This window comes from Blennius ocellaris, assembly GCF_963422515.1.
Source record: "Blennius ocellaris genome assembly, chromosome: 6".
Taxonomy (NCBI): domain Eukaryota; kingdom Metazoa; phylum Chordata; class Actinopteri; order Blenniiformes; family Blenniidae; genus Blennius; species Blennius ocellaris.
Genome location: NC_137655.1, coordinates 24,288,604 through 24,312,948, shown reverse-complemented (window position 1 = coordinate 24,312,948; position 24,345 = coordinate 24,288,604). Strand labels below are relative to the sequence as shown.

The following is a 24,345-nucleotide window of genomic DNA, read 5'->3' as shown; positions in this document are numbered from 1 at the left end:
CTCACGGGGAGGCTGCGTTCAGCTCCTATGGCCCCCGTTTGTGGAACAGCCTGCCGGGGAACCTCAGGGCTGCAGAGTCCATTGAGGTTTTTAAAAAAAGGGTTAAAAACTCACCTTTTTAATCAGGCTTTTAACTGATTTTATACATGTATGTGTGTATATAGTTATGTATTTGATCAATGTATTTATCTACTTCTATTTATTTATTTCAGATAATTATCTAATTTTCTTTTTTATCTCCAGTGGTTCCTCTAGGGGGCGCTACACTGGTGGTGGCCGGTTTTTGCCGCTGGTGGAGCCGTCCCATGGGTTTCCCTGCCCGGGCACCTGGCAGGTCCCCCGCGTATGCCGTGGGATTGGCTTGTCTGCCCGGTTGGGGGGGAATCTGTGGGGCGGCGCCCCCTGTGGTCGGAAGTTGTGCCGCCCCCAGTGTGGACGACCCAAATATGTCCCTTTCCTCACCTTAGTCCTCAGTGTCCTGCCATGTCTCCATATCACTCGGCATGTCTTCACCTATGGTGTGTGTCTGCATGTGTGTGTGTGTGTTCACCTGCTTTTTATTCATCTATTTTATCTTTGCACTGTTTTTAATTTTTGTGGAAGCACTTTGTGTTGCTTAATGTATAAAAAGTGCTATAGAAATAAAGATTGATTGATTGATTGATGTGCGTGGAGAGAACCTCGACTTTCTCTGTGGCCGTCAGGTGGATCCACCTCCACAGCTTTACTACAGCTTGGATTTGTAAGGTTGAAGTCGACTTTATTATCCTCCATCTGTGGTACAAGCATCAATCACACACACGCGCACACACACACACACACACACACACACAGCCATTGATCAGACCAGTGGCGGTTGGAAGAAAAGAATGATTGTTAGATCTACACATAGATAAACTGAAGCGTAGTGAAGGATCCTGGAATCATGAAGGTTGTTGGGTGTTTTCCATCGTTTTGCCGCAGCTTGTTTTCCACACTCAACTCGTACTTTGAGAGTGAGCGATCCTATAGCGTACTATATTATATTCTGAACAGGTAAAAACAGATTCAATAATTCCAATGAAACATTTTCGCAAAAGTACGATGAACATTAAAATTCCCCCGTTTTCTAAAACGACATGTGCTGGTTATTTTATCTTTTACATAACACTCTGGCCTGGTGCTCCAACGGCAGGTTGGCGTCGATGGTGATGCAGAGATATTTATCATTTCTACCACATTTTGAAAAACCTCTGACCAGAACAACAAATACAATCTATTGCTTATGTATCCCTGAATGATGTTTTTCTTTCTGAAACTCTAGAAAAGTCCAGAATAGCTAAATGCAATGCTTAACATGAAGCCAAAAGGGATATTGATTTAAGTTTGACTCAGCATCTTTATCTTTGCCTGTGAGAGAGGAGATAACAAATAGCATAATAGGAATACATAACTCTTCTTTTTAATTAATCAGAAGGCTTGATTAGCCACGTCATCACAACATCTACAAGAAGACAGTGCAGCATGTTGAAAATCAGTAGAGTCGGAAGCCAATTTGCATGTGTGCCACTTTTCACAAATACCAAAACACAACTGTAATTGGCCGTTATGTTTTAATGGTACATTGAACGTGTTATTTCAGAATATTTGTGAATGCAGTCAAACTACAATGCAACAATTTTTTTTAATGTGCTGCAGGAAGATCACAGTGCTAAACCGTGTAGGTGTGGGAGGTTTATTTATGATTCCAGTTTCTTTTTAGCCTTGCATAACCTGAGGGAGTTCCGAGTGTTGGAAACTCAAAGTCCATTGAGTAATAAATACCATCTGGATACTGAATACCGTAGTTTTTATGTGTAGGGATTTTGCTTTTGAGGAAACTGTGCTGTTATCGTTGTTTCATTTCAACTGTATAAGATACAGGATTTACAGCCAGTGAACAGACTTAAAATAAGAAGACAAAAATCAGCAAAAACAATAATACATTTGTGTAAAAACAAAGATTTGCAGTCAGAATATGTATAAATTTTTGGAACACAATCCTAAAAAAAAAAAAAAAAAACACCTTCACTATGGACACATTGAAAATGCAGTAATAGTTGAGAAATAAAAAGGAAATTATACTCAAATACTGTACACAAAATATGAACTCTTTTAAAAGGCACGTTTTATCAAAGGACACATTTAATCAAATAGTTCCTCCAAACACAAACAATGAAAGCTCCTGTTGTAAACCTTGGCCCAAGCACATGACGGCGTATTAACAATTTTGAGCGATAAAATTAAAAACATTTTGGAATCATGAGTGTCACAGATTCTTTGTGTGTTTTGTGTGGAAAATATCTACAGTGGTCTCCTGACACTGCCTGAGGTCATAGTCACAATACCCGGTGGAGAATCGGCCCTGTGGGAGAAAAGAAGAGGTCAACATGAGGACATTCAGTGTCTCTGACGGGAGCAGCCGCTGAAACAAGGAAGTGGATGGACTGAGCGTAAAGTCTCACTTTAGGTCTCTTGAAATAATCCAACCCACGTCCAATTTTGATGATCCAACCGTTGTCGAATCTACAATTAAACACAACAAGGTGGAGTGTATCACCACAAAATAAACTGTTTTCCTTCTTTTTTTAATACTTCAGGTTTTCAAACAGAATTTCAGGTAAACAATGACAAAACAATAAATAAACAAATAAATAGAAGAACACTGAACAACCAAATATAACAAAGAAACCAAGCCCATAGAGAGAGAATATATATAGAGAGATAGAAAATAAAGTATCATGAACAATATTTTTCATTTCAGTCTTTCCATTGTCTATATTCACTCAATCTGCCTGGACCATTACTCCCCAGTAGGAGGGTCGGGTTCAAACCATTTCTCAGTTATTGTTTTTCTTGAAGCAGTAAGAAGAGTCTTAACCAGATATTGGTCTTCCTTCAATGTAGCTGGAAAAACATGGCCAAAGTACAAAACATAGCATGAGAATGGAACATCATAACCAAGTACAGCAACTCTGCATTCCAAAAATGTAATTAGGTCATTTAAATGTACAGAAAGGAAACTGAAACTCAAATATATAAATGTATTAGAAGTGAAAAGTGCTTCCAAACTCACGATGAAACTGGCAAAACATCAAGGGGAAAAAAACATTAAATGCAAGAACTGTATGTACAAAATGAGTGGCAGAGAAGGTAAAAAAAATAAACAGTTCAAGGTTCTGCAAAACAGATAATATACATGATCGTCTGTAAAGCAACATGCTCAAATGTAGGATTTCTATATACAAAGTGTATGCAGACGAGTACCTGATCTCGCGGTCGTGGATGGTGGAGGAGAAGTGCAGGTCCAGGTTCACTCCCTGAGCTCGCAGGTCTTCTTTCAGCTCCGACAGAGCGCCGCCCTGCTGGCTGCCGTCAGTCTGCAGGGGAAGAGGAGAGAGCTGGGCTGCTTTCATTCATCACACTGACAACCTCGTCAGTGACACGACCTACTTCGTCCTGTGAAGTGAGGAGATGGATGTTCTTCACTTTGCAGGGGGATTTTAGCAACATCTCACAGAACCGCAGGAAGTTGTACAGCTGTGGTGGAGCGGGGAGGCACAGGGGTTAGTCTGGGTATCACACAAACTCACATATACATAGAAACACACACAGTGTCCCTGAAGGTGTAACTTAAATCAAAGCTCAAATTGAAATCTAGGATTGACTGTAAGTTTTTCTCGTGTTTAGTACTGTGGTATAAAATCAAACTCAACAAGAAGGCCGTTGCTGGGCTAATCCCCCGCCGGAGGGCTTTATATTTTCTCACAAAGCCAGCTCTGAGGCAGCACACTTGGTACACTAGAGGGTGTTCCATGGGTCCTAGTAGATAATTATGTAGAATCTGAAAGGTCTTCTTCATAAGCTATGTCAAAATACGTCTCCAGAGCCCAAAAGGTGTTTTTATGCACTTAGTGACCCTGTGACCTGATATGCAAATTAGGTCATGGTCACCATGGTGCCCCTTCTCCCCAGGTGGAGTGTCCATGTGTGAAGTTTGGTGACTGTGGGCCCAGGAACTGCTGAGAAATGAGGAGAAATGTTTCTATGAAGATACATGTATTGTGCAACCATGACGAGCAAACTTCAGACCCTACCGATCTTCAAGGTCAAGGTCAGGTCACTTGGTATGCTGGAGGGTGTCCCCAGAGTACTAGTAGGTGTGTATAAAATTTCAGAGCCCTAGCTCAAAAACCTAGGCCTCCAGAGCCCAAAGTGTGTTTTTAAGCACTTCGTGACCCTGTGACCTACTTAATATGCAAATTAGGTCAAGGTCACCATAGTATCCCTTCCCCCTCTGAGATGTATCCACATGTGAAGTTTGGTCACTGTGGGCCCAGGGGTTGCCGAGATATAGGTAGAAACGTTCGAACGGTCGAACGGTCGGACGTACGGAGACTGTTTCAAGATCCCCCTTCGGGGCCTATCAGCCACGGCGGGGGATAAATAAATGGTTACAGTACATTAAATATATTTACATATTCATATTTTACATGCGTGAAAACATTATGATTTTGGTTTTATATTCCCCTCTACAAAAATATTATTTATCATATCCACAATGAAAACGTTTTAAATGAAAGCTGTATATTATTATTTATGTGATATCCTGATATATTCTTATGTGTTTTTTTTTTATTAACCCCATAACAGCAAATGGTTGCAGATTCAGTCTTTGCCATTTCTGACAACAGACCGCAAAAATCAAATATTTTTCGCAAGTGAGTAAATAATTATTTATTTGAAAGACAGTCAAAAGGGATAATTTAACAGAAAATGCTCCACAAAGAGTGTGAAAGCCATTTAAAGGCAAACAGTGATGAAAACAAACAAACAAACAAACAACCCCCAAAACAAAACAACAACAAAGAACTCTTACTTGGTGGGTGTGTCGTATGTACGGGTCCTCCACCCAAACTTCTGTGAGAACTGTGCTGATGTACGGTTTAAAGAGAGCAGCGTAGCTGTAACCTCTGGCATCCTCTGGTATCTTGATCTGCTCGTGGTATTTCCCATCTATGGAGAGAAACACAGAGGAAAGGAAAATTAGGGGTACAACTGAAATGAACAGGGCTGCAGTGAGTGTTTTTTCCTCACAGCGAGAATGTCATAGGTTCAAATGCTGTTCAGGCCTTTGTGTGTGGAGTGCATGTTCTCCCCATGTGTCCATAGGTTTCCTCCGATTCTCTGGATTCCTCCCACAGTGTAAAAACATGCATGCGAGGTTCATTGGTGACACTAAATTGTCAATAGGTGTGAATGTAAGTGTGGTTGTCTGTCTCTCTCTGTTTGCCCTGTGATGGTGTAACCTTGCCTTGTCCACAGTGAGCTGGGATTGCCTCCGGCACCCCCCACCCCGAACAGGTTATGAACAGTACAAGGCTTAACACTGACCAAAACATGCATGGGAATGGTTTGACAGTGAAAACACAACAAAACAATATTAACAAAAAAAGAATTATTTACATTATTTATAGAACACCTACAATCAGGTTTATTTACGGTCTGACTATCATATTACCTACTTTGAGTGGTTTATTAATGTGTTTTTTTGCGAATACCTTCTTTCATCTGGTTCACCAGAGCTTTGATTTGCTCTGCTCTGTCCATGTAGCTCTTTATCTTCTCCCTGTAGTGTCCTTTCTTCGAGTCCTCTTTAACAGCTGCTCAGAGGTGAGACAAAACATGACAAAGTGATGTCTCTGATACTAAAGGTGTGTTGTCTTTATTGAGGTTGATCTGTGGGACCTTTGAGGACGTGCATGAGCAGCTGGATTCCCTCCTGGTAACAGACTAAAGACTCCTGGAAGCGGCTGCTCTGGTCCAGCTCCACTGCTCGCTTCAGGACGGACACAGCAGACGCCTCCATCCCGGCCACATGGTTCTGCGCCATTGCCCGTCGAACATTGATTATAAACAGGTAAACTATCGAGGCGCCATGACTTCACAGACGAGAAAGAGTTGACAGGTACGCCATAAAAACATATCCCCGAGTGACGGACATGGAAATACTTAGTTCCAGAAGGGGCCGTATGGAAGCGCATTTGTACAGAGTTGTTAAAAAAAACGATTTAGCATGTTTAATAATATTTCAATTCTTATTCATTACAATACAAGTTCACAAGCATTTTTGTGTTCCTTAAAAAAAATACATTTAAAGTAAAAATCCATTACAAGTTTGTTCCACATCGGCACCATTTCAAAGTAACGCCTCACGTTTCCGGTCAGCACCGGAACAGGTAGTTTTGTTTTTTTAACACTAATGTGATTCTCGTGTCTTTTTGCTTCGTGAAAGCTCTGAATGGTTGTTTTATTTGAGAATTTGGTGGATGTGAATTGAATATTCGTATACTTCTGATACATCCTTTGTAATCTCGTCACGCGGAGTTATTCCGTTGCGACCCGTGCTGTAACCTTGGCGTGCATGTTTCGTTAGCTGGGGAGGCTAAAAGTGCTAAAACACACACAAATATGTCTGCTGTCTGTCGAGTAGTCTTATCGATCAAGGTAAGTAAATTACGAATATTTCTAATTTATATGCACCTTGTTATTAAGTCTGAAATTATTAGTCAATATTTCGCAAAGTCTGCTTATTATGTACAGTGGCGTTTCTAGATGTAAATACTTGGTGGGGCAAGATTTTATTTCAGGTGTAGTGACGGTACTGAATTCCAAAGTAAAGGGTCATGCAGTTTCAAAAGTAAAGGTTCTGACACGAGACCACCGCCAGTAACACTGCTGACTGATGGGAACCTTACAAAGTCTTCATCATTGCTTAAGTCAATTCAACCTTCAGTTTTTCAGCTAAATTAAGTTTGAAATAATCGACCTAATTAAGGTTGATTGTAAACTGTTTGTAAGCTTTTGCTGCTAACAAGTTGGCGTTTGCTCCGATTCTGTGAAGCAGTGTCTAAATCAGCGCCAGCCAATCAGCTCTGAGCTTCTAATGACGCTGTTTGTGGGACTTCGGGCTTTGAGGCATCAAAATCACGTGATCAGAATGACTGGCACCACAGCCTGAGCATGCGCACTTATACTTTACTGCACACAATACACACTGCATGGTGAGAGAGTGGCTAACTGCAGTCATTCAGTTATCGGTGTGGATCAGGAGAAAACAAAACCTGAAGCAGCAAGAGACCGATAACCAGGGAGCACAGTCCTCACACAGTAATTATTTACTAAGAGGAAGTTTTATTCACAGACAAGAAAATATTGTTAAACAATTAATAACACCAGGTGATGACACCAGGTGGGGCTCAGCCCCCCTGCCCCTGATGACCAGCCGCCACTGATTCTGTAGATTGTGATATCACAGAGCACAACGAGCAATACATGGCTCACAAAAATTTAGGGATATTTGGCTTTTAGCTGAAATGGATGGAAAATGTTAAAAGTTCATGTGACAATGATATTACGCCATGCAAATAGGATATTTAAGTAGAAGCATGTAATGGTGATATCCTCATGTCAACAATCTATTGAAACAGACGCCAACAACAGTGGAGGGTAAACCACAACAAAACTTGTCAATAAGTGCCCTTGAGCATCAAGGACAGTTCAACGGTAACATCTCATGTTCACAAGTCCATTTATTGTCTGCTGAGGCATGACATCCCACTGTGCCTGAGGGGAAACCCTCTGGTCATTGAGGTAGTGGGTACAGACTTACGAGCCTCTACACTGCGACTCTGCTGCTCCCAGAGCTTTTCTATGGGACTCAGGCCTGGAGAAAGTGGGGGTTGAGGTACCCCAGCCTCTGGCAGACATTCCCTAATGAGGCCACCGCGCTGAGCTGGAGCATTGTCATCTATGAAGAGGATATTAGGCTTGTTTTATTCATGCAGGGCCACAATGATGTAAACAATGTCTAATGGTGTTAATGACACTTGGTGCCTCTCACCTCCCTTACATGTGCCTGGAGTTGAGTAGCATTCAACATTACTTTTAGCAGGGCTCTGTCCACGATGGAGCGGTCATCAGTGTGGAATGTGGTCAAAGGATGTTCACTTCTATGTCTTTCTGTGACCCTTCTAAGTCCCTCTAGCTCTGCTCAACCTGCTGATGACACTCTGGACACTTTTCTCTGATAACTATGTAAATAAAAAACCTGTTGACTTTGTTATTCCCCTTTTTTTTCAATATGCTACAGACTGCAAAGGCTCCAGTTTTGTCACCTTGCACCTGGTTTCTGTTGGCACGCAGCAAATTTACCAAAGCGAGAATCCCAAATGAGGTAAAATTAAAAAAAAGTCCTGTATTTTGTTTGCCAAGTACTTTAATGCATGATTCAAATAATTTAGAAATGAGGAAAACTCTTTTCGCTCAATTTCGGGCAGAAATTAGTGTCTTGTAGGTGAATTTCTCAAAGAAAGTTTTTTTTTAATGTTATTAATCTCAGTTTATAAAAGTAAAAGTTGTGAAAATATAGAAATCTACAGGTACAAACGGTGTACACACAGAGGGAAGATGGTTAAAGGCTTTTTTCCCATCACAGGTTTTCACTGAGAGATCAAGAGAACACGAGAAGTATGGTGGCGATCCAGAGCAGCCTCATAAGCTGCACATTGTAACACGAGTCAGAAGCACAATGCGGAGGCCTTACTGGGAGAAAGATATGATCAAATACCTCGGGCTCCAAAAGGTAAAGCTGGCATGTTTGAATCAAGCTATACAGGCAGTGCTTTAAACGTAATTCAACTTATGTTAAAGAAACTTCTTTTAAACATGTGCTCACCAACAAGCTTTAACTTTCTATGCTCTTGAGTTTGATGTTTCTCTTGTGTTCAGGCCCACGACCCTGTAATTCACAAAAACACCCCTGCTGTGAATAATCAACTGAAATGTGTTAAGCACCTTGTGAGGTAAGAGCATCACATTTAAAATGGTCACACACCTGTTGTGACTGATAATGTAATATGATTCAGCATTGTTATTTATAATAAGAAAGTCGACCTGATTTGTTCCTAGAATGATGCACAAGACGTTTACTTCCATTTAATGTGTGAGGGGTTGTCTGATGATCACAGTGATGCCCCTCACTCCAGTGGTTGGATGCATTGAGTTCGTAGTTATATAAAGCTCCGCTCCCACCGCACACAAGTGCCGGGACGGAGCGGAGCGGTACCGAGCGGTACGGAATAGAGACCCCGACCAAAATTTTGGGTCGCGTCCCCACTGCAGAGAGGAGCGTGGAAAAGTGGGCGGGGCTTATGAGCTCCGCAGAAATGTGACATAACAGAAAAGAACGTCGTCAGATGTAGATCTTATGAATCCTCTGTTGTTGTTTAAATTCTCCACTTTAATTTTTTGCAGCGGAAAAAAAAAAGTTACTTTTTGCAGCGGAGAGCCGCAGCGCAACTTCCGTGTTTGTTGTGAGAGAGCGAGTCGCTCGGCCACTTGCTGGCGACTTGGGGCGACGTGCCCCGCCCCCAAGCGCTGGGGGGTGGGGCAAGTGGCCGGAGCGTTCCCCCCGGTTGGCTGAGGCACAGACACGGGAGTCTGAGCTTTCTGCTTAAACGCAGGAGGCTCTCCACTGATCGCGGTCCGGCAGTTCAGCGCCGGAACACGGAGGTGCTGAGCTCCGAGCTCCTTTTCATTCCGCGGTCCGTCCCCGCGATAAAGCGCCACTGACCGCGGCTGAACAGAACGCTGACCGCCTCTGGGAAGCGGAGCTGCCGGAGCGCGGTCAGCGCCGGAGACGAAAGCTCCAGACTCCGGTGTCCCGGACGCGCATCCACGCCACGGCGAGCGCTATGCTGCTAACAGAAAACTCCAACGCGATGCAAAGTCCCTCCCCCCGGTCTCCCCCTGCCTCAAGTCGCTGTTTCACAACAAACACTAAAGTTGAGCAGCAAAGAAAAGAAAATGAAAATAAAAACAACCAGAGCACAGCTGACCACACTGACAGCAGAGGATTCAGCCGGTACATTAACATATTGAGGGCGTGTCGTAAATCACTGACCAATCAGCAGACAGCAGCTCAAACTCAGACCCGTTCCGTGGTCCTGGTACCCCAACGGAAGGGGAGCGGAAAAGCGGTCGCCTTTGGAGCGGTTTAGACCGCATTCCTGTCGTGACACGCGAACCGGAGCGGTTTAGACCGGTACTTTTTGTGCGGTGGAAACGGGGCTTTAGTAACAGTCTTTTAGTTTGTGAGATGAAAACTGTAGAGGAAATGGTTGGGCATTTGACAGTGAAACTGAGTTAGTAAGCCTCAGCTCATCATTTTGATGATATTCATTGAAGAAGAGTTTCCCAGTCAAACCTTCAGTTGTGATTTGTAACCGAAGTGTTTATGAACTTTCAGCTACAATAGACTTACTAAAACTCACTATACATTATACATCTATTCACCACTAACATTGTCTGGCTTTGGTACAGTGAGGTTAGAAAGCAGGTCCATCAAACAAGGCCGGTGGTTCAAAACTGGCCTGCAAGTGGCTCCAATCTGGTCAAGCCACCAAGGAAATTGTAAAAATGACAGATAGAACATAGATTTTTAACACATTCCTTAAGAGTAGCGAACACAACACTGAGACATCAGTCATCCTGCCATGAAAACTAAGTACGTTTTTGCTATCGAACTCTCCTCAGAGCCACACTATCAGGGTGGGTTTGTTAAAACATACATAATGAAATGGCTCTCGGAGGTTCTTTTTACAGTTCACTGTGTTTTGCACGAGAATGTTTCATTAAAATTGGCTTTATGTTGAGATTGTAGTCATTGTTGGTAGCAATTGTTTATTTTTCTGAATATAGACATTTTCGTCATGTATACACACGCCACAACAAAGAAAAAATTCAAATTTAAAGGTTAAGCTCTATTTTACCATGACGGCTCACTCACTTATTTTTCCCTCTTTTATGTGATGCACTTTGTGTTGCATGCACGTATGAAACGTGCTCTATAAATAAAGTTTGATTTGATGTCATCTCTCCGTGGTTTATTTAGGATACAGCCACTGAAGACGCCCTACGGACTCCCTGCCGAGGAGGACATGGCCGACACGTACATCAACAGCAAAGGAGAGCTCATCGTGCGCCGGCTCCTCAAGCCTGTCGACCAAAAGCAGATTCTTGATTCTTGACCGCTGCTCTGCTGTTAGTGTGTGTGTGCTGCTGCCATTACACCAAAACAGTGGTGGGAAGTGGGGTTTGGACCTTTTTGTCCCAAAAAGCTTCTAAAGATGAAGAGATTGAGTTCTGACAGTCCCATCAAGAAGGAAAATAAATAAAATGGAAAAAATCACTATCTTCACAAATCACACGTGACCATGTGTTTTTCTTGTGGAGCAGAATCTTTTGTCAAAATGTGGTCGGTACCGTCTATCCTTTTATAAGTTGTATTCACTGGGAAATTCCCGGGACAATAAAAGACGCAACAAGTGTGCATTCTAAGCATAAGATGATAAATACAAAGCAGCCAGGTCATTACAGGACCAACAGAGAATCGATCACCTGCAGGCAGTTTAGAGATCAATTAACCGGCTTGAACTGAGGAACAACCACATGGACAGAAAAGCCTCCAAGCCTGAACTCAAACTACAGATTATCTCCTTATGAGGGTTACCATCTAATTTTATTTTCAATTGGGCGTGTATACGACATTATTTTCTGTATTTGTTGACTGTAACATCAGTCTGCACAGTCCAACTGGACCACATCCTCTTATTCACCCGGGCTGTATCTTTCACCCACCTGCTAATAAAACACAGAAAATCTTGTTTTTGTTTTCAGAAACAGTTTTTATTATGACTGCATGATACGTCAAACCCTTGCTACAAGGAAGTGTAAAAAAAGTCATGTAAAAATGTGTGATGGTGAAAACATTGATCCTGGCCTCGTTCACACTGCAGGCAAATGCAACCCAATTCTGTTTTTTTTTACTCAGAAGTGACTCACATCCGGCCCTCTTGCCCTCGTCATGTCTAGATTTTGTCAGCTTGTATTTAACAACCACTTGAAGATGAATCTATATACTGACCTGTGTTGCCAGATACGGTGGTATTATTTTGTGCATGTTTGTTTACAGCGCAAAAAATCTGCAGTGTGAAAGAAGTCTCAGTCTCCCTCCTTAATGTGAGGCCGACAGATTGACAGACAAACGACAGAAGAGAAAGAGCCACAACAAAGTCTCAGACTTGCAATTCAGAGTAAAATATATAGACAGACCAGTAAAACCCAAAGTGAAAAGTTCTTGTTTAATAAATACAAGCTGCAGCAGTCCAGTCAGTTGATAAGGCTGAATCAAGCAGGTTTAGCCGAACTCATTTACATTTTCAAACGTTATTAAACTATGGATGGGAAAAAAAAAGGCAATTAGTGGGTCGCTCTGCATGGAGAGATCGAGGAGGATAAACCCAGAGGGGATGAATGCAAGACTTTCCTGTTGAGTTTTTCCTCAGAGAACAAAACCAGCCGGCTGCCAGAACGTCTCAGTCGTCTCCGGAATCAGAGTCCGAGTCGTAGCCTCGTCCTCGGATGCTTTTCTTCTCCACTCTGGAGAACTTTGCACCTGATCTCTGCGTCTTGGTTGGTGGTTCAAGCAGGCTGCCGCTAGGATGATGATAAATGACGCTGTTAGGAAGGTGTTTTTCATTCGATTTGAGTCAAAGCTGAAAACTCACTTTTTTAAGTTGGCTTTTAACTGTCTAGGGCAGTGGATTTATTCTGTATGCTGTTTTTATGGATCTCTGGAGCTTCAACCTGCAGCACCGCCGCACCTCCCAGTCAGCACATGTGTTTTATTTATTGTTTTTATGTATTATTCTATTTATTTCTTAAAGGTATAAAGGAGGATTTTCAGGAATTTTAGGAAAGAACCGCCCTCTCCACCTTTTGAAAAAAATGCGCATGCGCAACGTTGTACCTGCTCCCGAGACGGAACGCCTACTAAAACGCGTGGAGAGACGTGCACGAGCCCAGTTCTCCTCGTGCACGCTCTGTTTACAAGTCGGCATCGCTCACATAAGCTCACTTTACAAGAAGATTTGCACCAGAGGGGGTGAAACTGTGTAAAAATGTCCGAGAATAATGCGTCGGGTCCACCGGCATGATGAGGACCGTGTGGAGTGAGCTGCGCGCAGGGACGAGCACGTACGACGGGCTTACGTCATATATCACCAGAATGATTGACAATTGGGAGGACCAGTTATTTTGATGATCCACCCGGAAGAAGAAAATCCTCTACTATACCTTTAATGTATTGTTTTTATAGCTTTGTTGTGAAGCACTTTGGATACCACTGGGTGATTGTAAAGGGCTATAGAAATAAAGATTGATTGATTGATTGTGTTGCTGCGATGCTCACTCTGAAGGTGTGGGTCTGGATCTCACCTGTAGTTAATAATATCTGCGCAGCCGAGCCTCCATTCAAGCACCTCCGTGGAAAAGTCGTCTGTGTTGCCGAGATCAGTGAATCCCACCACGTAGTCCTTGGTTTTCCCGTCGATCACCAGAGCCAGTGTGGGCAGAATCTTGATGTGGAGCCTCTCGGTGAGGAACGGGGCCTTTTCTGCATTCAGCCGGATGAATTTGGTCTCCAGGTGCTTCTTGGCCAGGATGGCCAAGTGCTTGTCGAGGATCTTGCATCTAGAAAGAAGAAAGCACCTCTTTCTAATGAAAACGTATCTGAGCCATGGTCACTGACGAAGACTGCAGCTCCAGAGGACGAGCACAGGGTCTGGTGTCGCTGAGCGCTTTGACTTTAATGCAGAATGATAAGCATTTACTATAAATCTCACACACACACACATATATATATATATATATATATACACACACACATACAAATACATATATATATACACACACACTCACACATATACATATATATATATATATATATATACACACACACACACACACACACACACACATATACATACACACACACACATGTACATATATACACATCTATATATATATATATAAATGGCCCTGGGCTCATTGTTTTTAAGTGATGAAATGACCCGTGTACTCTTTAGTTGTAATTACCCCATCAAGCTTCTTATCTACCTCTTTGGGTATTCCAGATAATTGTTTGTACTTAAGAATGTTTGATAATTCTGTGTCATCTATGCAAGTGTCCCAAGTTTTTATATAAAGATTTGTAGTATTCTGCAAAGGTAACAGCAATTTTCTTTGGTTTTGTGACAAATTAATTTAGTTTTCTGGTGTATTGTATTTTTAAGGCTCAATACAATAAAATGTGTGTGTGTGGGTTGTCCGGATGCTTGAGTTGCATGTGGTGTCATCTTTTATTTATATTTTGAAGGCGAAAGTACTAAAAGTGTGTCGATTTATCTCCAACTATCGGTGAGCTGCTGTATATAAATCAATCTAACAGTCTTGTTTGCAAATTAAACACGAACTGGTTTATATTTCTGGTGCCATGGAGCAAGGCGATGGGACTTTTAAGCAGTTACTGATGGACATCCCTTGTGGCAAATATACATTTCGAAATGAACAAACCTCATAGTTGAATTTCTATAAAAGTGGCAGACGACGTTCTTGCTCTCCTTCACCTCAGCAAAAAAGTCTCTCTCACTGGAGATTTCAGTGTATTCACCATGGCCTTTTGACAACCACTCCTTGAAAAAACAACAACAAAAACAGTGACTTAAATAATGTTTTTAAACATTGAAATCAGATTTCAGTGATTTTCTAAATCTTCCAAATCATCTACTTCCACAAATGCAATGCAACAATCAGTGGATCAAAGTTATTGACGAGTGGATGGCAGGTGCGCACAGACTTGACGTACCTGCTTCTGTTTCTGGGCTTTTTTGAGCGCCTCCAGACGCCTCTCCTTCAGCCTCTCCAGATCGTCTTCATCCATCTCGCTCAGTTTGCTCATCTGTGCGTCCACCTTCTCCTCCACCAGCTTGGCTGACTGCTCAAAAGCTTTTGCTATGATATCCATTGTTTGGTTGTCCATAACTCTCTCCAAATCTAGTTCCTTGGAAAAATGAAAAAGAAAAAAAAAAATCTGTACAGTATACAACATTTTAAATGACTATTAAGACACTTAAAATACATTATATTAACTCCACTGTGGTGTCACATGACATGCAGGGGATTGCATAGCATGAGTGTATGGGTTGATGATAATGGCAGGACTGGTTTGTTTACATACTCAAAGTAAACTACCAAAGGAAGCACTTCTCAATATTACTCAATCTAATTGAGGGGTGTGAAATATACAGCCCAGACACGAGGTGTGCCAAACACAGGTAAATTAACATCTCTATAACGATTTTGAGCTAAACCACACATTATTACCTCAGTAGGACTTGTCTGGACACATTACTCTAAAACTAGACTACCATATGATAAAGCCTGAGAGTTAATGCTTCATCCTATATTATTGAAGAGTTTTCGCAAGAATAATGAGATTTTTTAAAATGAGAAATAACTGAAGATTCGGGGTAATTAATAATTATCTTGGTCATTTTGCTGAACTAGGTCGAATAGTAAGCATCATCAATAAATGAGTCGTGTGGCTTAATGTGACCATCACGACAGGCGAGTAACTGACCTGAAAGCTCATCTTTTACTGGCGTTGTTGGTGGCAAAGCCCAGTTAACTACAGGGCACGCCTTTCTTGTGGTGTTTCGAATTAAATGGTTTCCCTGTTAACTGGTGGCCGATTCTTTTTGGCGTCCTTTGTTGCGGCGAGTAACAAAAGATACCACGCTTCGAACCTTTATTGGAAATGTTCAAAGGTGATCACTTAGACAGCAACGGATTTCTGTCATGTTTGCTGTTACAAGCCGCAACAAACAACGGAAGTTAAAATAGTTTTATCGCCAGTTAACAAGGAAGCCAGATAATCCTAAACACCGGCGTTTGTTTAACCATCACCTCGCATGTTAGCAACGTAGTGTAAAACGGTTGTTAGAGCGGTAATCGATCGAGCTCCTTTTTGTTCAATGCACAGAACCCCCCCCCCCCACACACACACACACACACACACGTTTACTTTATAGATTTACCGAAGAGAAATTGAGACTTTATTAGCGATTACGTTAGCCTACTGTGCTAAGTAACGAGCTAACGTTAGCAGCGCCGCTACAAAAGAAGCTACTGCATCCATCGCGATCGAGGAAATATATTCAGCCAGTGAAATCGAAAGCAATAAATTCCATGGATGTGCTACATTTCCACTGAAAATGTGAGAAAAGGCTTATGGTTGATTACCTGTCAAAGCGAAAAAGACAGAGCGGCACTTTGAGGGAAACGACTGACCCGGATGTTACGTCAGATTAAGCACATGTGACGTCTTCTTCTTCAGCATTACCGCCATCTACTGGTTTGGAATTGGAATGAGATTTTGCAGTTACAGAGTTTATCCGAAATTCTTCCTATTAATTTTGTTCTCTGCAGAAACCTAAGTATACTCCTCACGATCCTGGACATTCAATGATCAGGACATTGAGCCTATTGTGCCTCCAAGATTTTTTAGTCTTTATATGTTGCCACTTGGGGACGTCACCAGGAGACATGGCGTCAGCTTTCACAGCTATGCCTACGGTGGCCCTGAAGTGCAAACCACAACAACAAATCACTAAACACAACAACAAATTGAAAAACACAACTGCAAATTGAAAAACACAACACAAATGAAAAAACACAACTGCAAATTGAAAAACACAACAACAAATTGAAAAACACAACTGCAAATCAAAAAACACAACACAAATTAAAAAACACAACTGCAAATGAAAAAACACAACACAAATTAAAAAACACAACTGCAAATCAAAAAACACAACACAAATGAAAAAACACAACACAAGTTGTGTACACCTGTGTATCAGCATAGTACGGTGGCCCTGAAGTGCAAACCACGTGTACATTGCTGTGTCACAGGGCCATTTGATGCCGTTTTTAACTGTATTTTAGATTTAACATCATGGATGGCAGAGAACTTCCTCCAGCTCAACAAGGACACAACTGAGGTTTTAGTTCTGGGTCCTGAAGGCCAGAGAGAGAAGCTTTTACCATCACTGCAGGACTGGAAAACCTGGCGGTGTGTTAAAACCTGGGCCTTCTTTTTGACTCTGAGCTGGATTTTATTCTCCACATTAAGAACACAACAAAAATAGGATTCTTGGTCTTGGGCCTTCTTAGCTTTCTGACCTGCTTTTACAATATGAGCCCTCACGGCCCCTGAGGTCCTCTGGCACCGGCCTGCTACGGGTTTCTAATGTCAGGACCAGGAGCTATGGGGAGGCCAGGTTCTGTCACTATGGCCCACATTTGTGGAACAACCTTAATCCTTTACTTCATTTACGAGTTCATTTTATAAGCTCCTATTTATTTATTTTTATTGGTTGATTGTTTTTAGTTCTTACTTTCTTGTCTATAAATTTAATTTAAAGATTAATTTTCTTAGCTCCTATTTTTTGTTAGTCCAGTGTCTCCTCACGGGGGCGGAGTTGAGTCTGGTCTGCCTGTTGGGGGGGCGTCCTCCCGGGGATCGTTCTGGCCTCGGCGGTGGAGCTCAGCCTGTGGTTCACTGACCGTGGTGGGGGCTCCTGATTGGCTGGGTGGGGGCGGTCCCTGTGACGGGGCCCCCATAGCTGTAGGCTGTGGCTCCTCTCCCTGTGGACAGCCCCCTAGGGTGGTGTTTTCTCTCCTGGATCTTTTATTTGAAGCAATTCAATTTGTGCTACATTTCATTGTATGCAAAGCGCTCTATAAACCCAAGTTTGATTTGATTTGAATTGAGGTTAGAAAGAACTGGAAAAGATCCAACACCACAACTTGTAGATGTTTAGGGTCACAGTCACTCCTTTGTGACAGCCAGGAATTGACTCCAGGTCACCTGCTTGGAAGGCAGCTTTGCTCTCCACTATACCACCAACACTACTTTGAGGGGCTTCACCTATTATGTGATGGTGAAGAAGAGTTGAAGAAGTTTGTAGAATGGGACAGAAAAGTGTCTCCTGATTGTGAGTGAGGTGTGTCAGAGGCTGTTTGGCTTCTGTCTCCCCATCAGGATACCGGTTTAGTCCACAGCAAGATCTGCTTCTCAGGACCTGGACTAATTGTCTTTCAGGAGTTGATTCAGTTGGAAAAACAATCCACAAAAAGAGAGGAAACAGAGAGGATGGAGCTCAGTGCTGGAGGGAGGCTTTGTATGTTTGAGCTCCTTGTTTCCATCCTCAGCTTGTCAACATTCAAACTGTGGCCTTTCACACTCTTCAGTTGAGCTGAACTCAAGTGTGTGTTAAAGAGCAGTGTTGTGACCTGAAGAACTAACAAACTGTCCTGTTTCTGTCTCAGTCCACAAGTTTTGCAAGTTTTCTTTCTGGAACTTTTAATCAGTTGTTGTCAAAGTTAGTTTTTACACTGAGGTGTAAAAAGGCCCAGAGGTTAAAGTGATGGACTGAAAATCCAGTGGTGCTCTCCCTGCATACGTTCAAATCCTATCAACAAGTGTATTATGGAAAATATTTCTCAACAATGTTTTTTTGACTCTTTATCAAATTGCATGATAATAAACTAACTCCTATTTTATCTCCTCGTAAGTGGCCCTAAAACTCTTCTGTAGTAACAAGTTGGTCTGAGTTTCTTAAAGAAATACTATCCAACAATGTGTCTACAACTCAAAGTTTGTCTGTACATAGCATTGTGACCTTAAGAAATATGCTTGCACCTCCCAACACCTTTCTTACCACAGCATGTATTAATCAACTATGAATTAAAGTAATTGTCATAAATTGTACATCATGGTTCCACATTAATCAAAAAGATTGACAGTGGTTTGATATTCATAAAATGTTTTGATTGTGAAATATATATTTTTTCATTCCTCTGAGGTTGTCTGATATAAATTACTTAATGTTACTTTACCAGAAAAATATCATTAATATACATTTTCCATAAAAGGTATCACTTCTGCACAGATAATATACCAAAACAAGACTAATACCACTAATTTCCAACTTTCAGTTTCACAAATCAATCAAGCAAATTTTATATGTTTTCAAACATCTTGGCGAAACCTGCAAGGTTTTCTGGGATATGAAAGATGGTGTCTCAGCAGCTCAAGACAAAAGATCAACAATAGTTGACGTACTGTTGTGCAAATTTTCCCCCAAAGCTTTTTTTTAGATCACAAAGTTTGCCTGAGAAGTGGCGTGTGCATCTTTCAGGATCTATTTTGTGTGCAAGCAACCGTTATAGATGAGGCCCCTGGAGAGACTGAAGTGTACAAATGGGACCTTATTCACACAATTATTCAGAAATGTGCAGGACTTTGTGATGCCAAGATATCAACAAACTGTGGAATGTTTACTGAATTAAAATGCCGAAAATACCTGTTTGTATGAGTATAAGCAGGAATTTCTTCCAGAAAACTAATAACACATTAGAAATGGATATCAACAATTAAAACAGGCTGCTAGTTTTTTTTGTGCCTATTTTCTGGCATAGTAACTTTAAGGTACTTCTTCATGAACACTTGTGCACTGATAGGCACTACAATTTGACATTTTCCAACACCTCACATGCAACCTGTGGTAAATGCTGTTGGGCAACACCATACAAGATCATACCAGAAGAGAAATGTGTGAGAAGTTCACCTTTGGAGGAAAAGCTGACCTCTAATGCTTTTTTGTCTTTTTTGTTTTGCTTGCATCTCTTGGGTGATGGTGGCATTTCATTTCTCTCAGTGGAAGGAAGTGTCTCCTCTGCCGGTTTTATAAAATATAATTAAAATCAAACATTTGTTGAAAGGCACAGTCTCTGCTTTACATGTACTATAGAATCAATACAGCATTAGAATAGAATATTTGACAAGGAAAAAGCCCACTTTCAAAGAGACTGTCAGAGGTATTCGTTTGCCATTTTTGATTAAATGTTATAATTTATTACTAAGAAAATGCTAACTAGTATTTTGAAAGGAACCTACTGGCAATACATACCATCTTCAGCAGATGAACAGCTTCTCTCCTGTGTGCTCCTGTCCTGATCATTCCAGTGCTCAACATTTTCTGTGGAAGTTACACAAAAAACAGTTTACCAACAAAATTGAACAGAACGGAAAATAAAAACACAAAACAAAAAAGTAGTCCAACAAAATACCACACTATCTAGATTCTAGATCAATTCCAATCAAATTCTTTCCATGAAACTCTGCCAGTCTTCCTTGCTGAAGAGCCATTAACACTTGGCTGATTTTGGCAAGCCGTGGCGTTTTTTCAGGAAGTGGATAGAAGTCACGGTGGACTCTAATGTCATGTCCAAGGAAGTTGGCTCGCTGGTCTATTTCAGTGTTTGTCATGTTGAGCACTGTTGAAAGTGTTGCTGCATGTTTTCTCAGTCTGGTGGATGTCAGCAACTTTGGAAACTTTGCAACTTTCCGCTGCAAAGCTACAAAGAAAGTCTGAACCCTGAAAGTGTGACATGGCTCCTGGTCTTGTAAACATGTAATTGTTGTCCTTTAGTACCCCACAGGCCTCCCTCTGCTTTACAAGAAGTTCTAACCCATGCAACCTTTTTGGACTCGGTAGGATTGGAACCAGGCAACCACGTTTTCCCCTGGTGACAATCCTGGAAAGACGTCTGCAGAGTGTTTTTCTAAACTTCAGAGAGAGCCAGGTCCAAATCCTCATGTGGATCAGAGGTGTCCCGTGATAAAAATGTAGACAAAGGCATGTTGCCCACCTCTCCTTCTCTGTGCCAGTTGAAAAGGATTTGTTGGCAAGTGAAGGAATCAAGAATTTGCCTGTTTCACTATCATATCCACATGTAACCTTCACAGCTTTGATGGTCTCCATGTACTTTTTCGGATTGATAAAATCTTCCATTTTTTTAAGCTGGTGCATCTCCGGACATTGTCAACCAGCCTTCCTATTTCCCTCATCTTTTCATGGACACACTGTTTATTTTTAGGTGATGCTCCTCCTTTTTTTAACTGGTGCTGACCAATATCAATGATGACTTGGTCATTGTTTTACTATAGTTGTGATCGGGGGCCTCATTTATAAACGTTGCGTACGCACAAAAGAATGCGTACGCCACTCTCTACGCAAACCGTGGGATTTATAAAAAGAGAACTTGACGGGAAAATGTGCGGTCCTCCACGCCAACTCTGACCCATGCGTACGCACATAACTGGGGGAAGGAGAAACTGCGCCACCGATGGCAGAAGAAAGAAACGGGAGAAACTGTGTGAAACCGATCGTGTAAAATAAAGTTATATGACCTCTCATATATGGACAGTGTATTTGCAAGAAGTGGATAGTAAAAAATAAAATTTCTACAATGAATATACAAACATACTCCCCGGAGTGCACACGGGAAACATATGATTAAGACAATAGTAAGACAACAGTATTATGTTTACACTGATATGAATGCAGTGTAATATCCTATATCATATAGCTCATATAGCAGTGTTGGGCGCAGACTGGAGCCGGCGCTGTACGTGATGGGTGGCTTCTCGGTACGGATAATTAATGTGGAAATCCTGAGACTTGCAATTTTGTAGGAGTGTTTAACCCGTTCACCGACCTTGCAGGCGACAGTGGAGAACCCTAACCCTCAAGCGGTGGCTGCTCACCCCTTTTCCTAACCCACAAGGCGCAGAGGAGAGGACCTAGAATCTGCGCCACAGCCAGGCGCGCAGTATTGTGGAGCGCACCATCGGGCTCCTGAAGGGCAGGCGGCGGTGTCCCCAGGGCCGCCCCTGGCCAAGTGGGGGCCCTAAGCAGGATTTTATTTTGGGGCCCCCCTTCCAATAATATAATAATACTAATGATACTAATACTACTACTACTACTACTACTACTACCATTAATAATAATAATGATAATAATAATAATAAATTCAATTACTAACGAATCAAATGAACAGCCTCTATCAACAGTGGAACAAGAACTTTATAGATCAAAAGTGGAACAATCTTTTTTATTTCAACAACATCCCCACCTTCAAGTGAAGCACGAGCCTCTTGTTTGGACTTTTTCTTTCTTTTGCTAGCTCCTGAATCGTATTGACGTTTGGAAGCCGTCTCTCTCTCTCTCTCTCTCTCTCTCTCTCTCTCTCTCTCTCTCTCTCTCTCTCTCTCTCTCTCTCTCTCTCTCTCTCTCTCCCCGGCCTCGGGCTGACTTGGTGGCGGTGTTCTACGCGCCTCTCGGCAAAATGCAGCGCATCCTTTGCGCATTTGCAGAGAATGATGATACTTTATTGACCCCGAGGGAAATTCAATTCACTTGCGCAAAATGGGGCCCCCAATGATCGCGGGGCCCGACGCACAGCGCGTGTTCTGCGTGTAGGGAGGGGCGGGCCTGGGTGTCCCCCTCCACCTCCGTCACCACTCCACTCAGGAGGGATTCCCCGATGACCCCCGCCAGTGTTTCCTCCAGCGGGGTGAGCTCCGGAGGGCCCGTCCCCCCGCCCGGGGCACAGACGCTCTGCCAGTGTGACGCCAGGCGCTTTTTTGCGTCGACTTTGATGTCTGACCACTTTTTTTCACGTCAGCCACACTCCGACCTTCTGAGGCAACAGCATTGACACCATCCGCCACATGCTGCCACTCTAGAGCTTTTTTGGCGTTGGTGACCCCAACACTGTGTCCACCAAATAATATCGCCTTCCTCTTCTCCACCTCCCCGACGAGAACTTCCACCTCACACTGGGTGAAATTGCGTTTCTTGGCTTTTCTTTCTGCTTTCGGCATGCTGTCAGTCATGAATCCATATTCATGAGAGGCGTTTCTCTGAATATTCATGAACAAATATGGGCGTGGTCTGACCCGCACACAGGTGCGCCACATTTAGAGTGGATTGTGATTTATAAAGGGAAATCGGCGTAGGACGTGCGTGCGCACTGTTTTATAAATCAGGATATTTTTGTGCGTACGCACTTTCTGTGTTTCGTGCGTACGCCAATTTTGACGTCAATCCTACGCACAGTTTTATAAATGAGGCCCCGGGTCAGGTTTCATGGCACTGATTACTCCCCAGTCTCTCTTTGACATGTTTTTAGCCACGGGCATTGCATAAGCACACATGGACGGAACTCTGTTCTTTCCTGGTTTTGGGGTGACTGATCCAAGTTTAACTTTACAAGTTTGCATGTGTCATCAGAGGACCTTTCTCCGATACAGTGCCTGACAGTATGCACAATGCATGAAAACGTTTCCCTGTTCTTCTTGCGATGGTCTTTTAAATGGGCTCTCCTGCGCTGGGGCTAATGTGGGCTGTGCCAGTCCAGTTCAGTGTGCGCTACAAGAAAGACGTGTTCCAGGGTTCAGCCCTGCCTCATCCTCCGTCCTGCCACAATAACACTGAAAAACATGCTGAGTGAAAAGACAAGTTCTCGAAGGGACAAACAAATCAATAAAAACCAGGCTGCAGACAAAAGTCTTCAAAGGGTTAGGGTTACTGGTAGGTTGTGAGCTAATTAAACTAGTTGGTATTGGCAGGTTACTGGTAGGTTATGAGCTAATAAAACTAGTTGGTATTGGCAGGTTACTGGTAGGTTGTGAGCTAATTAAACTAGTTGGTATTGGCAGGTTACTGGTAGGTTATGAGCTAATAAAACTAGTTGGTATTGGTAGGTTATGAGCTAATAAAACTAGTTGGTATTGGCAGGTTACTGGCAGGTTATGAGCTAATAAAACTAGTTGGTATTGGCAGGTTACTGGCAGGTTATGAGCTAATAAAACTAGTTGGTACTGTCAGGCTACTGGCAGGTTGTGAGCTAATAAAACTAGTTGGTATTGGCAGGTTACTGGCAGGTTGTGAGCTAATAATACTAGTTGGTATTGGCAGGTTACTGACAGGTTAAGAGCTAATAAAACAAGTTGGTATTGGCAGGTTACTGGCAGGTTATGAGCTAATAAAACGAGTTGGTATTGGCAGGCTACTGGTAGGTTAGGAGCTAATAAAACTAGTTGGTATTGGCAGGTTACTGGCAGGTTATGAGCTAATAAAACTAGTTGGTATTGGCAGGTTACTGACAGGCTATGACCTAATAAAACAAGTTGGTATTGGCAGGTTACTGGCAGGTTAGGAGCTAATAAAACTAGTTGGTATTGGCAGGTTACTGGCAGGTTATGAGCTAATAAAGCTAGTTGGTATTGGCAGGTTACTGGCAGGTTATGAGCTAATAAAACTAGTTGGTTTTGGCAGGTTACTGGCAGGTTATGAGCTAATAAAACTAGTTGGTATTGGCAGGTTACTGGCAGGTTATGAGCTAATAAAACTAGTTGGTATTGGCAGGTTACTGACAGGTTATGAGCTAATAAAACTAGTTGGTATTGGCAGGTTACTGACAGGCTATGACCTAATAAAACAAGTTGGTATT

The 24,345-nt window shown here is 42.3% G+C and overlaps 3 protein-coding genes across 4 annotated transcripts; 1 reads left to right on the top strand and 2 right to left on the bottom strand.

Annotated features, from left to right (window-relative positions):
• Positions 1 to 1,618: 1,618 nt before the first annotated feature.
• On the bottom strand, positions 1,619 to 5,950 carry mitd1 (MIT, microtubule interacting and transport, domain containing 1). 2 transcript variants are annotated; one of them, XM_080497739.1, is made up of 7 exons: positions 5,767 to 5,950; positions 5,580 to 5,681; positions 4,898 to 5,034; positions 3,472 to 3,558; positions 3,286 to 3,398; positions 2,484 to 2,544; positions 1,619 to 2,383 (listed from the first exon to the last, which is right to left on the bottom strand). In XM_080497739.1, exons 1-7 carry the CDS (start codon positions 5,909 to 5,911, stop codon positions 2,288 to 2,290), a joined length of 741 nt encoding a protein of 246 aa, XP_080353865.1. In that variant the 5' UTR covers positions 5,912 to 5,950; the 3' UTR covers positions 1,619 to 2,287. The 2 variants fall into 2 exon arrangements, with proteins under 2 accessions (XP_080353865.1, XP_080353866.1); XM_080497740.1 differs by lacking the exons at positions 1,619 to 2,383; positions 2,484 to 2,544 and adding an exon at positions 2,827 to 2,925.
• Positions 5,951 to 6,249: 299 nt separating this feature from the next.
• mrpl30 (mitochondrial ribosomal protein L30) lies at positions 6,250 to 11,282 on the top strand. The gene is made up of 5 exons (XM_080497934.1): positions 6,250 to 6,525; positions 8,171 to 8,254; positions 8,516 to 8,662; positions 8,809 to 8,882; positions 10,973 to 11,282. The coding sequence occupies exons 1-5, from the start codon at positions 6,490 to 6,492 to the stop codon at positions 11,106 to 11,108; spliced, it is 477 nt and encodes a 158-aa protein (XP_080354060.1). The 5' UTR covers positions 6,250 to 6,489; the 3' UTR covers positions 11,109 to 11,282.
• Positions 11,283 to 11,781: 499 nt separating this feature from the next.
• On the bottom strand, positions 11,782 to 16,285 carry txndc9 (thioredoxin domain containing 9). The gene is made up of 5 exons (XM_080497925.1): positions 16,222 to 16,285; positions 14,786 to 14,980; positions 14,494 to 14,612; positions 13,357 to 13,611; positions 11,782 to 12,576 (listed from the first exon to the last, which is right to left on the bottom strand). Exons 2-5 carry the CDS (start codon positions 14,957 to 14,959, stop codon positions 12,456 to 12,458), a joined length of 669 nt encoding a protein of 222 aa, XP_080354051.1. The 5' UTR covers positions 14,960 to 14,980; positions 16,222 to 16,285; the 3' UTR covers positions 11,782 to 12,455.
• Between the last annotated feature and the right edge of the window lie 8,060 nt (positions 16,286 to 24,345).

Excerpts from the sequence above, each read along its gene's own strand:
- mitd1 (XM_080497739.1), bottom strand. The coding sequence starts at position 5,911 with ATGGCGCAGAACCATGTGGCCGGGATGGAGGCGTCTGCTGTGTCCGTC. Across the intron at positions 5,682-5,766 it reads GCTCATGCACGTCCTCAAAG|CTGTTAAAGAGGACTCGAAG; the intron begins GTCCCACAGATC and ends ACCTCTGAGCAG. Across the intron at positions 3,559-4,897 it reads ACATACGACACACCCACCAA|CTGTACAACTTCCTGCGGTT; the intron begins GTAAGAGTTCTT and ends GCTCCACCACAG.
- mrpl30 (XM_080497934.1), top strand. The coding sequence starts at position 6,490 with ATGTCTGCTGTCTGTCGAGTAGTCTTATCGATCAAG. Across the intron at positions 8,255-8,515 it reads AAGCGAGAATCCCAAATGAG|GTTTTCACTGAGAGATCAAG; the intron begins GTAAAATTAAAA and ends TTCCCATCACAG. Across the intron at positions 8,883-10,972 it reads TGTGTTAAGCACCTTGTGAG|GATACAGCCACTGAAGACGC; the intron begins GTAAGAGCATCA and ends TGGTTTATTTAG.
- txndc9 (XM_080497925.1), bottom strand. The coding sequence starts at position 14,959 with ATGGACAACCAAACAATGGATATCATAGCAAAAGCTTTTGAGCAGTCA. Across the intron at positions 13,612-14,493 it reads TATAGAAATTCAACTATGAG|ATGCAAGATCCTCGACAAGC; the intron begins GTTTGTTCATTT and ends TCTTCTTTCTAG. Across the intron at positions 12,577-13,356 it reads GCAGATATTATTAACTACAG|CGGCAGCCTGCTTGAACCAC; the intron begins GTGAGATCCAGA and ends TCATCATCCTAG.